Source organism: Varanus komodoensis, unplaced genomic scaffold (assembly GCF_004798865.1).
Source record: "Varanus komodoensis strain SLA01 unplaced genomic scaffold, ASM479886v1 scaffold8, whole genome shotgun sequence".
In the NCBI taxonomy this organism is placed as follows: Eukaryota; Metazoa; Chordata; class Lepidosauria; order Squamata; family Varanidae; genus Varanus; species Varanus komodoensis.
The window spans coordinates 7,553,185-7,568,504 of NW_025336481.1; the positions used below are offsets into that span (position 1 = coordinate 7,553,185).

Genomic DNA, 15,320 nt, shown 5'->3' on the forward strand with positions numbered 1-15,320 from the left:
CAGGAAAGAGTGTGGTAAAGAACTGGAGAAAACATGTGGGCCAGCTCTTTGCAGCTGACCCATAATTTCTTTTTTGGGTCATGAAAAGGTATGAAAAGGCATTGTGCTTATTTCCCCTCTTGGGAGCAGGTAGGCACAATGCATTTATTGATTGCGACAGCTGATTTTGAATCACTGACATAAATATTGTCGGAGGAGGCTTGTTTCTGGGTTTCATGTTATCCTGGAAAGCAGTTGCTTAAACCCCTTCCCCGCAAAAACCCTCTTGTGCAGCACCTTATTGAACAGACAGAATATAGCCATTCTAACCAATTCCAGCCCTGCTTTGTACTTCTCTGATAAACTTCTTTCTTTAGTCAAGTTAATTAAAAGGTGGGCTTGTTCAGGACATCAAGTATTGCGTAATTACATATTTCATAATTATGTACACTGTCTTTGTTTTGCAAGGCTGGGAATAAGAATTTGGGAGATTTCTTATTTCTTTTCTGCTAGGAATCTAGTCTGGTCCACTTAAATGTGTGCAGATGCTGATGTCAGTGGCCGTGTTTTTGGGCAGTTTTCTTTTCTGAACAATTTCCGGAGGGGGAGCCTGTTGCAGGAAGAACAACAAAAGAGTCTTGGGGCATAAGCCTCATCCAACAATGTGGAGTAATTGCTACCTCCTTAGTTCACATTCTGTACTGAAATCTGCACATAAGTAGCCCTGCTGATTAGCTCTTCTAGTTTAATGTGAAAGTAGCATTGGATAATACACTTAAACTCATTGGCTCAGACAGATGTTCTAAAAGGCTAAGCCTGTGAATTTGAAAGCTGCCTATCACCATATCACTGGTCTTTATGAGATAATGTAACAATGGGATTGTTGGAATCAAGATAGCCAAGAACTTGACAAGTCTGCAGAGATTTTTTTTTAAGTAGTTGGGTTCAGTTAATTCACAAAAGGGGCCTTAAAGAAGTTGCTGGTTTGGCTTGCTGTGATGCTGCTGTTACCATAGCAACCACCCACAGGCCAAAATGGAGGCGCTTTTGCTCTACTGTCAGAGCAAAAGGCCAACAAACCTGTTCACGAGCTGTATCCTACTGAGAGATTACCACCGAATTAGTGCTTTACTTTCTGAAACATTTTCAAGCAAACAACATCCTTGCTAGTTTCAACATAGATGTCCCTTTTCTTTTTAGGAAAAAAGTCTTTGGCTTGGCATTGATAACAAAATGTTTGTTGTAGCCTATCCTAAATCTAAAAGTCAGCATGGGCTGTCTCATTTTATATGTGACTGGTTTGGTTTGACTTGGATGTTTTTTTTTTGTTTTGTGCTTCTTTTCTGAACAGCACTGGTATTTTAACAGAAAGCTGGAAGGTGTGTCCTCTGGTTCTCCAGGGACAGAGCCGGATGTGGAAGGTTCTCTATGAAGAAACCATCCCTGAAGCCAGAACAAGTTTTGGAAGCCTAAGGGCCTTATGTGGGTGTTTGTCAAGCTCTTATGAGGAAAGGCCTGTGGGAAGAATGAGAGAGATCTAGTATTGTGCAATCGGTGGTGAATAAATAAAATTTTCTGGCATCCTCAGACTGGACCACTATCATCTCTTGGGAAGAATCTGCAGGGTCCCAACCTTCTCTGGCTCTTCTCGCACGCTCTGTCGTAGGATAGCATCTCTCTTCCTCTCCCTCTTCTCACACCTAAGACTTCAGGGATAGCTCCTTCACACAATCCCCTTCCTCACCCAGGGTCTGCCTATGGAAATGCAGAAGTATGCATTACTAAGTCCCATAAAATTTACAAGCCTAGGCTACATTCAGATATATTTGGCATATTCCACAATGCATGTGGATATATACACTTTAGTGTAGTTTTAGCTTTTTCCTATTCCATGAATAAATAGTAGGGGTTGTATATGAATGAAGAACGAAGAGGCAAACTGGAAAAATTAAACTCCTTGTTTGGCTCATTTGGCCTTTTAATAGTGCATGTCCAGGCTGAGAACACTGTGATACATCGCTTAACTGCAATTAGAACCAGCAGGAGAGGCATGGGTTATTTTTCTTCCAGAGGGGGGACGGGGTTTGGGGGAGAAAGCATGCCGTCTGCCTGCCTGCATTTACACTGGTTGTGGTTCAGCATTGGAATTGGGACTCTTTTTTTCAGTTGAGGGAACCAGGAATCACTGCCCATTTCCGCTTCCCCTTCATGCTGTCCCCACTGCTCATTTCTCTTTTTTCTCTGGGCTGCTACTACTTGTATGAAATTGGGCCAAGGGCCACAGGCTGTGCGGTTGTGGCTAAGAGAGTCCCCTCTGTATCCCTGGACTGGATCCTGTGCTTGAAGAGCTGACTGGAATCCGTGTTTGTGATCCTGGGTGTGTGTACCCAGTACTCATGAATGCAAGGGCTGATCTTCTCTCTGGTCTGTAACACAAGGCTTTTCTGTTTGTGCTTTTTACCTCAGGGGCAGTACTGTGACATCTGTTCATCAGCAAACAGTAACAAAGCTCATCCCATCACCAATGCTATCGATGGCACTGAACGCTGGTGGCAGAGCCCACCTCTTTCTCGCCGGCTGGAATTCAACGAGGTCAACGTCACCTTGGATCTTGGGCAGGTAACTGTAGAAAAAGGACTCAAGTTACATACGCTGTGCTCCTTGATCAAGGGACTCTTGGTCTTAGGAACAGGTGAAGAGTCAAGAGAGCACTCTGTGATCTGAGGGATTTTGAATGAGACTGGAGAACCCAATGGAAATCCTATTTCTTTCTTTGACTAAGAGCACTCAGTATAGAAGGCCTGCAGTGTCTTGACCAAAGCGAGAATATTAGGTGGCGTAACCATGTCGAGTTATACAACCAAATGCATAAAGAGCAGCACCGTGCATTTGGGAAAATGTTGTAAAATCTGTTTGGTATCAATATAAGCATTGGGCAGAACCCTGTGATAACCACTGCACCGCACTACTTCAGGGTGAAGGTGAACTTGTTTGGCTGCTTCTTCATGGAAAAAAATAATTGTGTCTAGAAAAAAAGTAAGGAAGAAGCTGTGGGTGAACTCTGTTCCTTGCAACAGGAAATCATGTTTCATTGTTTATTATAAACTGTTTGCTAGGGAACTACGCATAATTGACTCTCCTATATGTATTCTGTGCTTTTAATTGGCATTTATCAGTGTTAATGGCTGATGAATTAGGATAGGTTTGGAGGCTTGCGGTTGATATGTTCTCAAAGAGTGGAAGGTACAAAGTCAATATTGGCCCATCTTTTGTTGGTGCGATTGTATGGACATTGGAGCTTCAGACTGTTCTACTGGCGGAATGAAGCGCCTGAAAAGTGACACTCCACTTAGCTACAAAAGAAAGCAAATAACAGCAGGTTGAATAGTCACTTTAAGGACTTCAGGACTTTAAAGAGAGTTCCTGCTATCCTGTTGTTGAACGTTAGCTCAGACCTTTTGGGATGAGCTTTTCCCCCCCATGATGGTTTGTCAGGAGCCAGTGTGATAATTATGTGGGTGTCCACAAATCTTTTTTCTCTGTTGGTAACCTGGATTCAGAGTCATGGTGCATAACTTGAGAAATTGTTTTTATATGATATAGGTTCATTGAACATCATTTCATATTTTTAAGAAGAGTGTGTTTGATCTGTAATATATAACTGGAAGGCATTACCTAGGAAGAGTTCGTGAACCAACCATATATCAATAAACTGAAGCAAATTAATCAGATAGTGGGTTATAGTAGATTATAGTAGTATAGCGTACATTCCTGAGAGGAGGACTGTTTATTTCTGAGACTTGTGGTTGTTTACAAACTAACACAGATAAAATAAAGTGGAAGATAGCTGTGCTGATCCATGAGGGAAGAAAAGCCAACATCTAAAGTTGGGCGAAATCTTTATTAGGGCCAACATTCGGATGGTAAAAACTCTTCTTCCTTTGGCAGAAGAAACTCTTCTTCCTTCTTTAATCCATTTCTGAATTTAAAAAAAACACATAAAATCAGAGAGGAAGCAGATACAATCATAGCAATATAAAAACAAATGGTTTTTGTTTCAGTCCAACATGATTTAAGAAGACATACAATGAGCAAATTGCACATTCAATGAGCAAATTACAGTTACCCCTATTTATATTTATTTATATGAAAATACCAGTTCCATACTTTCTGGTTTGTCTGTCATTTACATCATGAAATTTCAACACAGTGCATTACAACTTTGAAACAGTTAATACAATGCATTGCTTTTTATGGTGGCAAAGGAAATGCATTATAATGATGACAGTTCAGGAGTTTTTACTACCTGCCATGTTTGAGTCTTCTAGTATGTCTGTCTGTTAAACTTTAGCTTAGAGGAGAATTCCAAGAAAAACAATCTTTCTAAGCTGTAGCATGGGAGTACTAAAGCAATTTTGCAAATTATACATAATAAATGTGCTCCTTTTATGATGAAGCATCATAAGCATCATCCTTTTGCATAGAAAACCCAATTGCCTTTGGGCTTGGTGTTTGGCCATCCTTTTTATATCATCAGACATCTCCCTGAAGGGAAACTGCAAAAGAACTTTCATTTTGCAAGTGCAAGGAAACAGAGAGAGAGAATTCCTCTGTTGCAGTTCTGAGATGGGCATCTAACTCCAATCAGACATGCAGCCTGTTTGGGGACCGTGTTTGCCTGTCAAAGCAAGCAGTTTCATTTTGAAGCTCTCTAGTTAAATATTTAAACAGCTTCACTACAAGATGGGATGTGGGCAGCTCTCTTGAATGCGGGTCTGAGGAATAAGGGTAGTTGAACATCATCTTGGAAAGAGCTTTTGCATCGCTGAAAGGTCTGACAGTAACTTATGCACTGGCCTTTCATTTCAAGTGCATACGGAATCTGACAGGAAGGGAAGCTGCTGGCAAGCACTGGCTTCCCAGTTGCTTGCTGAATAGAGGAGGCGGAGGAGGCGGTCTGTGCAGTAAACAGTTTCTGCCTTGTGTGTTGGGCATTCAGCTTCAAAGTGTGGTTTTGATGATGTAGCATTTGAAGGGCATTAAAGCCCCAGCCTGCTGGCTGGAGATGCATTGTGCCATCCTTTTGGCTTTTGAAAGGATCCGGTACAATTTTCTAAAAACAAAACAAAACTGCAGAGGCAAATATGGCATTAGCTTTCAAGCCATGCATGCGCTCTTGAAGACTCTTTATTTGTGCATCCTCGTGTTCTTTTTCTCCTGTGGAACTGACATGTTGCGATTCTGTTTGGTTTTGTGAACTTGAAATGCAAAGTGGATTTCAAGAGTTTGAAGAACAGCCAAGCCTGCTTTTTGCCTACCACATTGGCACTCATATAAAGATGCTCACTGGAAACCTTTGACTTCCTCTGAATGCTTAAATGGGTGTGAATCACTAATTCTTTCACCTAGTGCCTTAGGAATAATCATTTAGTTCATTATTATGAGCCTAAACTCTGGAAGTGTGGAAATGCCTTGCAGGATTCCTCCATGTGGACCAAACTGACCCAGAGGAAAGCATTGTAAAGCCAATGCCTCTTCAGTTTTCAGATTTTCCTAGCATGATTGTCTTCTCTGATATGTTTGTCTTCTCATGAGGTGCCCCAAATATCGACAGCCTCCATTTCTTTCTTGCTTCCAGGCAAGTTCTGGTTTGATTTGATCTAGGATTCACTTGCTTATCTTTCTGTCAGCCCAGGGTATTTACAAAGCTCTCCTCTGGCACCCTGCTTTGAATACATCAGTTTTCTTTTTGTCAGCTTTTTTCACTGTCCAGCTTTCATGCCCATACATAGTGATTGGGAATACAATAGTGTGGATGATCTTGGCCTTGGTCTCCAGTAAAATCTGCTTATACTTGATTATCTTTTCTTGTTCCTTCATCTGCCCTTCCTAGTCTCAGTCATCTTTGAATTTTCTGGCTGTGGTCTCTGTTTAACTTGATGATTGAGCCAAGGTATTTAAAATCTTATCTCAGAATAAAAAAGAACGGATCATGCAAATGTAAAGCAAGCAACACATGGTCCATTGTTCTCTGACCTCTGACTGGCTCCTCTTACCTGTTGTTTTAAGAAGCTGCACAAAATATTTGCTCCCTTGTTTACAACCTGAGGTCTGGTTCTTTTTTTCCCCCTAAACTGTACTTCACAAATCAAAGCACGGTCAGTGGTGGGCCTGTTTTTGAGATATAAGAAAGAAACAAAACTGAACCCTAAGTCCCTTTCTAAACAGAAGATTCAAATCATGCCATCCAAGCTATCTAACTTGCGTGATCTTCTGAAAGGGTTTTTGTGGAAGAGGAGATAAAGGATGAGAAGGAGGTGCATCAGAGCACTTCCCTTTGGGTACTAGCACTTTGGATACGAAGTGATCGTATAGTACAACTCAACCTGCCTTATCTCAACATGTAAAAACACTTAGAGGAGCACAATCCATCCATATCAGCTGATGCCTTCAATTTAAAAAATGAATGGAAGGGAAGTAGTGAAATAAAAACTCAAACATGTGGTGCTATGTATTCATAGGAGCTTTAGCTTTACAGGTGTTAAGACATGACAGGAATACAATGCATTTGAAAAATGGTGCTGGAGGAGAGCCTTGCTAATACCCTGGACTGACAGAAGAATGTACAAGAGGATAGTAGATGAAATCAAGCCAGAGCATTCCCCGGAAAAGCAAAAATGTCAAAACTGAAGCTGTCTTCTTTCAGGTGCATAATAGGAGGGCAAGAGTCCCTGGAGAAGACCATAAAGCCAGGGAAAGTGAAAGGCAGGATAAGAAGAGAAAGACCAACTATGTGATGGCTCAATTGCACAAAAGAAATCACACTCCAGAGTTTACAGGAGCTGAACAGGGCATCAAGGGCAAGGCATTTTGGAGGGCATGCCTAGATGCCTTAATAGCAGGTAACAGCAGCAGCAACATGTGCTTCAGGCCTCATGGCGGGCAGTCAACAGAGGTTCAGATGTGAATCAGGCAGATTCATACAGAAGTAGCTGGCACTCCTTGGTGCTCCTTGGTATAGTCTGTGTCAGTCCATTTAGGGAAGTTAAGACTAGCGTTTTGATTTGGATTCAGGAACAAACTGGTAACTAATGAAATAACCCTACATGAACATAGGCTGAATGTCTCACTTGAAGCATTAGTCTGGCTGCCACTTTCTGGATCACTCGGGATAATAAGATTAAGAACCAGGAGATGGATTACATTGCTCGTATCATGAGCTGACAGAATTCCAGGAATTGCTTCCTAGCTTGTTTGGTGACTGTAGAACTATGACTAAGCCCCACTCTTTCTGCATACAGGAAGGAGGTCCAGCACATTTTAATTGGGCTTTTAACCTTGCTTTTAATGTTTTACTGTATTTTTGTTTCTAATTTGTGTTATCTGAAATTACTAAAAAAAACCATGGGCTTTCTGCAAGAGGAAGAAAATGAAATATAAATGCAGTGTAACAACAAGCCCCACTGATTGGGTTTTCCCAGAAGGGCAATGTTAGAAATGTTTAGAATACATAAATTAGAAGGGCCATCAGAATAATTGCTGATGGATTTGCTGTTACAATTACACCATTTGCTGCTATTAAGAAGCCAAATGGACCAGAGCCCATAGTGGACATATAGATTGCCCCAATTTTCATGCCACTGGCTAATAATAATGGACCAGGGGAAATTAAGAGGTTACCAATTTTACCTGTAAATGTTTCTGCCTTGATAACTTGTTCTGTGCAGACTATTTCAAATGGTAAAGTTAAGATGACAGCAATGATGATTCCTTTGCGGCAGCTTTCACTGTACAAAGTGTTTGGCAATTCTTGCCTCATTGACTCTGACAACACGCTTGAGAATGAGACCACCATTATTCCCCTATAACAAGCTGTCCCTGTATTCATGCCCTTTCCTGTTGCCTGCCTATCTGGCTGGACAGCACTAAAACCACAAATAAAGACGCTAGGAGAAGTATTGAAATGCACAGCCAATGAGTGACAACTTGAAAAAGAGAAAAGGGAGGGAAAAATGACTGAAATGGCAGGCCACCCAGCTTGAGTAATTAATATAATAGACTCACATCATGTAACAAATGCTCGTGATGGTTTAAAGTTTGCCGTTCTCTGGAAGGGGAGGTCAAGAAGGCCTTGCCAGAGAAAGGGCAGGAGCTCTGTGTTCAATTAAAGGTTGTGGGGCAGGATGTAACTGTTCCCGCTCAGCTGCAGCCCCTTCTGTATCATCCGTGAAAGCAAAGCCCTGACTGCAGAACTGTTGCCACATGCTGAAGCAAAAAAGCAATTGGCGAAGAAGATATTGTATTATCAGAAATCCACAAAGCATGGCCTCTTGGAACAATGCACATGCTCTGAACACTGATTATATTGGTTAGGAAATAAAAAATGGTGTATACAGATGCAGAACAGATCTTTTTGTTATCTTGGCCCACATCTCAGTATAATTGGAATTGTTAAACATTTAACTTTGGGGTAGATGAAGCATGGTTTTATCTGTATTTTTATTTATTTTATTTATTTATTAAAACATTTTTATGCCGCCCCATTCGCCGAAGCCTTGGGGCGGCTTACAACAATTAGTTAAATAATTATAATTACAAATATAAACATTAAAATAAAATACATACAATATAAAATAAGCCGCCCTGGCCAGATAAAATTCAATAATATTAACATTTAAAATGCTGCTTAAATAAAAAGGTCTTAGCCTGGCGCCGAAAAACAAATAACGACGGCGCCAGCCGGACCTCTCTGGGGAGCACGTTCCATAGATTGGGCGCCACCGCTGAGAAGGCCCTCCTCCGAGTACTCACCCTCCTAATTTCTTTCACGGAGGGTTCCCGGAGAAGGGCCTCTCCCGCAGATCTCAAGGGGCGGTCGGGCATATACGGACGTAAGCGCTCGTTCAGGTAGCCAGGACCCAAGCCGTTTAGGGCTTTATAGGTCATCACCAACACCTCGAATTGGGCCCGGGCTTCAATGGGAAGCCAGTGAAGCTGACGGAGGACTGGAGTCATGTGAGCATAACGCCCCGCCCCCGTCAGCAGCCCGGCAGCTCTATTTTGCACCAATTGAAGTGTTTTTACAGATGCATACTTGTGTCATTTTCAGTGGCTCACTACATTCTGAATTCTGTCTGTTGGCTACAGACTTTGGATTCCCAGGAAGTTGGGAAGCTGGTATTCTTGAGGTATGAAATGCTGTTTGCACTATAGATGCTATAGGGAGAAAAAGAGGAATGAGGAAGGCTTTGATGCACCTCTGCCTCATGGTGGTGCACCAAAGAAGTCAGAATAATTTTTCTTTCTTCGACTTGGCCTTGGTAGTCTGCAAGGGGAAGGATTTCAACAAAGTACAGTGGTGCTTCTTCTAAGCTGTTATTCTTTTCTTCCGAAGTACATCTCAGGGTACTTCTTCCAACTGGGTAGGATGCCATGCCCGGATGTGCTATGCAGCGGGGGGTGAGCGAAGAATTGCTGTAGCTACGATTTGGAGGATATTGGTTTCTTGCCCCAAATTTTACAAAAATAGAGGGATGTTACTATAACTGGTGAATCTCCCTGTAAAAATTATTTTATTTTTATTTTTGTACTGCTCAATAACTGAAGTTCACTAGGTGGTTCACAACAATTTCTCAAAATACAAAAGTGATACAAGAAAACATGAGTACAATAAAACACTCTATAAAATTACAGTATACAAGTTTAAAACAGTTTAAAATTTCAATATTCAAAAATGTAAAACAATTTAAACATCTAAACCAATTTAAATAAAGTGAGACTTAATTAAAAGAGCTGACATAACCCATCCTGTGCCATTAAATGCCTGGAAAGAGAGGGCAGTATTAATACAATGCCAAAAAGATAACAATGTTGGCACGAAGTGGGGAAATCATTCCATAATAGGCAGACCACCATTGAGAAATTGTGAAAATAAAAGTGATCTTCAGACGCATCCCCAAGATAAGAATATTATATTTAAGGATATATTGACTTTAAACATCACTGTGTTTACATGTAAGTGGGAAGCCTCATCTACACTGGTGTTCTCATTTGTAAATTTAAGGGACACAACAAGGTTTGTAGATAACAGGGATCAGTGATGCCCTATTAGCACAGAGATGAATGAATTTTAAGGGATATTCAGTAGCTGGCTGCTTTCCAGATTCCTGACATCTTCTCCCATGAAGGTGAATCCAGGCCAAACCGCTGTAGAGGTGTTTCGGTGATGTCAGCACTTCATGGTGAGCTGCATGAAAAGAAATGGTGGGGGGTCTCAGAAAGTGACAACAAAAGGATCTTCACGCCTGCACTTGCTTGCTGCGTGTTGTTGGCTGTGAGGAAGGCAAGGCTTTTAAAGCAGTCCTCCTTGCAAGGCTGTGGATTATGCTGGAGATGCAGCTCATACATAGAAAGACCGGGAGCATATTCAGGCAACGCACTTGCCATTCTTGTTGGTATCGAGAGCCAGACGATAAAACTGGTAAAACACCAAGCTGTTTCATAAACTTCTTGTGTTATGACGTGAAAAGCCGTGCTTCATGTGTGCATGTGACATGTTCTTCCATTTTGTAGGAAAGCAGAATACCTAGAGAATGCGCTGTTTGCTTCCCAGGAATCTAAGGTTTTGGTTTAAAACAAAGAGGGCCTATCTATTAGCATATGTTGGCATCTTTGATGAAATGTCAGAAATCAGAGGGCGGCTGATAATTGCTTACAGGTGGAGCTTCGGTGCCTCTCATAGCTCTGTGCTCTCCCCCCTCAGTTGAGCAAAACTTGAATAAATTATGCATAGTGGTAAAATAGTAGAATAAATTATGCAAATCGCAAAAAGATACAACATGGGATTTGCATAATTAATACACATTGCAACCCTGAGCTTGGTGAGGATTTTAATTTTTGAGTCATGATACCTTCCTCTTTTTTGATTAAAATGCAGCTGCAGTACTAGCTTTTCCACCCCATGTAGAATTTGTTCAGTTGAGTTTAGAGGAAATAAAAGTGGTGTTGGCAGCTAGAAGCCAGTTTTCTTCCTCCAAGGTCAGTTTAATGTCGTTTCCCTTAGTGATTGTAATAAACCTGTGTCCTCTATAGAAAACGATCATTTGTCTTATTCTTTACAGAGCCTCTTCGGTTCTCTAATAGCCAGAGCAATTGAGATCTTTTAGGAAAAGTTGTTCCATGGAGGCGGTTGTGGCCTAACCTGTTAACATTTTCTGGATTCTCCTTGCTTTTAAGAACCATGCCAAGTCACTGGGATTGTTCATTTGCTTTTCTTGCAACAGTGAGAATACATGTTCAGTACAAAACACTTTCTAGAAAGATTCGGTTTTCCTAACAACCTTATTTTAGCATTGCAGGGGTTGATTTTGCTTGCTAGACCTTTAAAAAAATGAGGTACAGAGATAAGATGCCGTATAGATTTAGACTTCTGTAGGAGGCTTGTGCACATGTCATCTACTAATAAATCAAGCATCTCTAAATTATATCAGCAGCTGCATGTCATTGAATGCTTTTTTTGCAGGTAACTTGAACAGTTACATTATTGACATAATTTAAAAATGTCCCTAACTTCTTGTGTTGTTTCTCTTTCGCCCATTTCTCTGCCCATTGGAAACACAGAGCTATTGTTTTCCTTAGAAGGCTTTGTTCAAACTCTTTGGAGAATTACATTGGTTCCCACTCCCATCTTGTCATACCACAACCCATACAATTTCCATCCTTGTCAGAGTTGCCCACTCTTTCCTCAGAATCCCAGAGCACATGAGCATACACGAATTAGATCTGATTCTTTCAAGGCAATATAGGACTTTTTCCCTTTCAGAATGAAGGTGTAAACAACCCCCCCCCATCCCATTGTTTCATGTGGAGTCCCAAGTGCTCCATTCTCCCTCTAGCAAACTATTGTATTTTCATGCTGTGTGTGTGTGTGAAAAAGAAAAAGGGAGAGAAATATTTTATTTCGATCAGAGATTCTTGAGGGAACATGTCTAATCTTTTTCTCTAATCTCTTCCTGTAAAACAGGGGTCTCAAAATAGTTTCCTGGAGTTCCCCACGTGGCTGTGTTCCTTTCCCCTGGTTTCTCCAACTACCCAGTTTCCAGCTTTGGGGCATTTTCCCTATTCTGAAAGGATGACACTCTTCTTCTAAGGCTTAGTTACTGGCAGTAAGGACTATAAAATATGCTAGTTTTTTAACCTTATGCCCTTTGCTTCCATCCATGCTTGCCTTTTGCTCCATCTGGCAGGTAGATAGATGGCAAAAGAAGGAGGGGACGGCAGAGGATGAGGTGGCTGGATGGAGTCACTGAGGCAGTTGGTGTGAGCTTGAGCTTGCAAGGGATGGTGGAGGACAGGAAGGCCTGGAGGAATGTTGTCCATGGGGTCGCGATGGATCGGACACGACTTCGCAACTAACAACAGCAATACCACGTACACTGTAAGAGCTTCTCCGAAATAAATTTTGACTCTTAGGCTGAAAATGTTTTGAACACATCTGTTCTTTTTTTTTTTTTTTTAAGGAATTTAAGACTGTATCTGAAGGATAGGGACTTCCTTAATGATACAGAAAACAATGCAAACTCAAGATTCCACCTTCCTTTGAGTTGCTGGGTTTTTAAAAGTACAGATATTTTAGCTAGACAAGCACAACTAAGAAAATAAAGCACAGCCATAATGCTTTCTGTAATGTGCTTGTTGATAAAGGAGCTTATTAGTGTAGAATAACAGCAACTATGGAAAAAGTGGATAGCATAATTTTTTTCTCCCTCCTTTCTAACTCTAAAACTTGGGGTTGCCCCCTGAAAGTGAATGGCAGTTGATTCAGAACAGATAGAAGAAAACACTTCATTACACAATGTCTGGTGTTGTTAATATGGTTAAAATTTGGTATTTGCTGCCACAGGATGTGGTGATTATGCCTAACCTAGATGGCTTTAAAAATATAAATTCATAGAGGTTACGAGTCTGCCAATGGCAGCTAACCATAACAGCAGTGTGGGACATCCCTGCTCAGATACAGTGAGATTCTAAACAGCAGTTGCTCTGAGCAAAAGCCAGCTGGGGCTCTCTCACACTGTACTGGCAAACTTGCCAGAGGCTTCCAACTGACTGCTATGGGATGGTTGTGGGACTGGTGGACCTTTGGTGTCATCCAGCAGGGCTTTTCTTAGGTTCTTAGGTTTCGTAGGTTTGGGGGGGAAATCCTGTCTTCTTTACAAAAACCTTTCCTATGTATTTTGCTTCTGTTAAAAACCAGTCAGTGAAGGATGAATAGACCTCAGGCTGCACCTGGGAGCTCTGGCTAAGCTGGGCTTCCTTCTCACTCCTCCCTTTCCCCCAGGCCAGCCACTTTTGTTATGCACTCTTGAATTCTTCAAAGATTAGAATAAAGCCCCTTGAGGTGAACCCTGCCCAAAGCAAGGTCAGACATGCCAAAGAAGTTGGGAATTTCAGAGGGCTGGGTCTCTAATTACTGGTAAGATGTAAGTCATGTGTAATTTTCTGGCTGTTTTCCTATGATTTGTCTGGCTGGTGTTGAGGGCCAGCAGGTAAGCAAGGCTGCAAAGCGAGCTTTTGGTGTATTTGTAAATGGATAAAACCAACAGGCCACTCCCATGCTGGCCATTGTTAAAATGGGACCAAGCGTGCCTGGACTTTAAAAGTTAGAGGGAGAATTCTGCAGTAATTGGTAGGGTAAGCCAAATGTACACGCATGTCTGTGCATAAGAGTATCTTCGATAATGCTTTGCTCACATTTTTGCAAGTCTCTCTCCCCTCCCAGCTAAATGAGGGTCTCTTTTTCATCAGTTTTTCACATGAGGGTGAGAGGATGTGAAGCAGGTTGCAAGGGGACCACTGTTGGGGAAAGAGGAAATGTATTCTGGTTGCCTTGACAACAGACCTTCTGCTCCTTTGCACTGGGATGCAAGCAGTGTGATGCAAATTCAGAGTAACAACATCCTGCCCTGACTTGCTTTCAGTGGGATGCCCATTTTCACAGTGTGAGGGAGCAAAAGAGCGGAAGGTAGGGGTTCTTTAATGGACTTTTAATGCTTCCTGAGTGGCTGCTTTCACAGAACTATTCTATGCAGTACATTGTAAAAATATATTTGTATTCATTTAAAGCTTTTATATCCCACCCTTCACTGTGTCTCAGGGCACAGTGATTTTGACTTTGACTTTATTGCATTTGTATTTGATTGTATAGGGGAGAAATTAGACGTCTGAAAGGGTTTTTCTTTCTTTATGATCCTGGTGTTTTTTTGTTTTTTGTTTTTTGCATTGCCTTTCTTCTGGAAATCTCCAGGAAAATAGAAATGTGCAGCATCACACCGTCATAACTGTCTCAGTTGAAAAAACTATTTAGCCATCAATATGTGGACGGTGTTCTCCTCCTCCATCTTAATTCTCCTCCTCCATCTTATCCCCGCAACAACAACCCTGTGAGGTGGGTTGGGCTGAGAGTCTGTGACTGGCCCAAAGGCACCCAGTTGGCTCCATGACTGGGATCCTCGAGTCCCAGTCCCATGCTCTTAACCACTACACCACACTGGCTCTCTTCCTAGTAAGGGGAAGAAGCTTGTCCTTTCAAAGCCTTTGTACATTGTCTTCAAGACGGCAAACACGGGGCCACATCACATCACATCACATCACATCACGGGGCTTCATCACTGCTTCACTGTTGTTCAACTGTTTGCTGAAATGGCAAACTTCATCCTCCTCCTGTCCCTTACAAAGGCTACACCCGCCCAGGCTCAGTGTGAACTCAGCCTCTGGCAGAGAGTCTGCTTGGCTTTTCAGGCTGCTTTTGTATAACTGGAGCCCTTGTCAGCTAACCTGAGTTTGAAATTCTTTTGAAAACATTCTACAGATATTTGCTTGCCTTTGTTTCTAGTTTGAACTCTTTGCAGAGTGCTTGTGCTTTGGCCACTGGCATCATCATACAGTACTTCAGCATCTCCCTGATTAACAATTTGGCTAGATGGGGCAGGGGCAGGAAGTCGGGGGTTGTTCGGCAAGGCAGGGGCAAGCAGAAGGTGGGTTGGCATGTCTTGGTATATCTCTAGGAACGCTGAAGGTTTCTGAATCCTGGTAGTTTAACAGTTGCAAGTTTTTTAAATGTTCTGTCAATGCTGCTTTGTAATCTTGTTCCCACTCTAGCGCAGAGGTTCCTAACACAGCACCCACAGAGTTCTTCACTCACAGCCCCCTTCAAAAAACATTTAAATAAAAAATGGAAAAATATTAGGGTGCCAAGTTTTTCTTCCTATTCCTGAACCTGCCACTCATCAGTTGTTCACTGCACAAGAAGAGAAAGCAAAGCAGGGAAAGCGTGGGTAGAG

General features: G+C 41.8%; 1 protein-coding gene across 3 annotated transcripts in view; it reads left to right on the forward strand.

Annotated features, from left to right (window-relative positions):
• The window catches only part of LAMA5 (laminin subunit alpha 5), a 194,416-nt gene that overhangs the window by 12,048 nt on the left and 167,048 nt on the right, over positions 1-15,320 (forward strand). For all 3 annotated transcript variants that reach the window (XM_044455407.1, XM_044455409.1, XM_044455408.1), the window contains exon 2: positions 2,446-2,598. In XM_044455407.1, the coding sequence (XP_044311342.1) occupies positions 2,446-2,598 (153 nt within the window). The remainder of the gene's footprint in view (positions 1-2,445; positions 2,599-15,320) is intronic.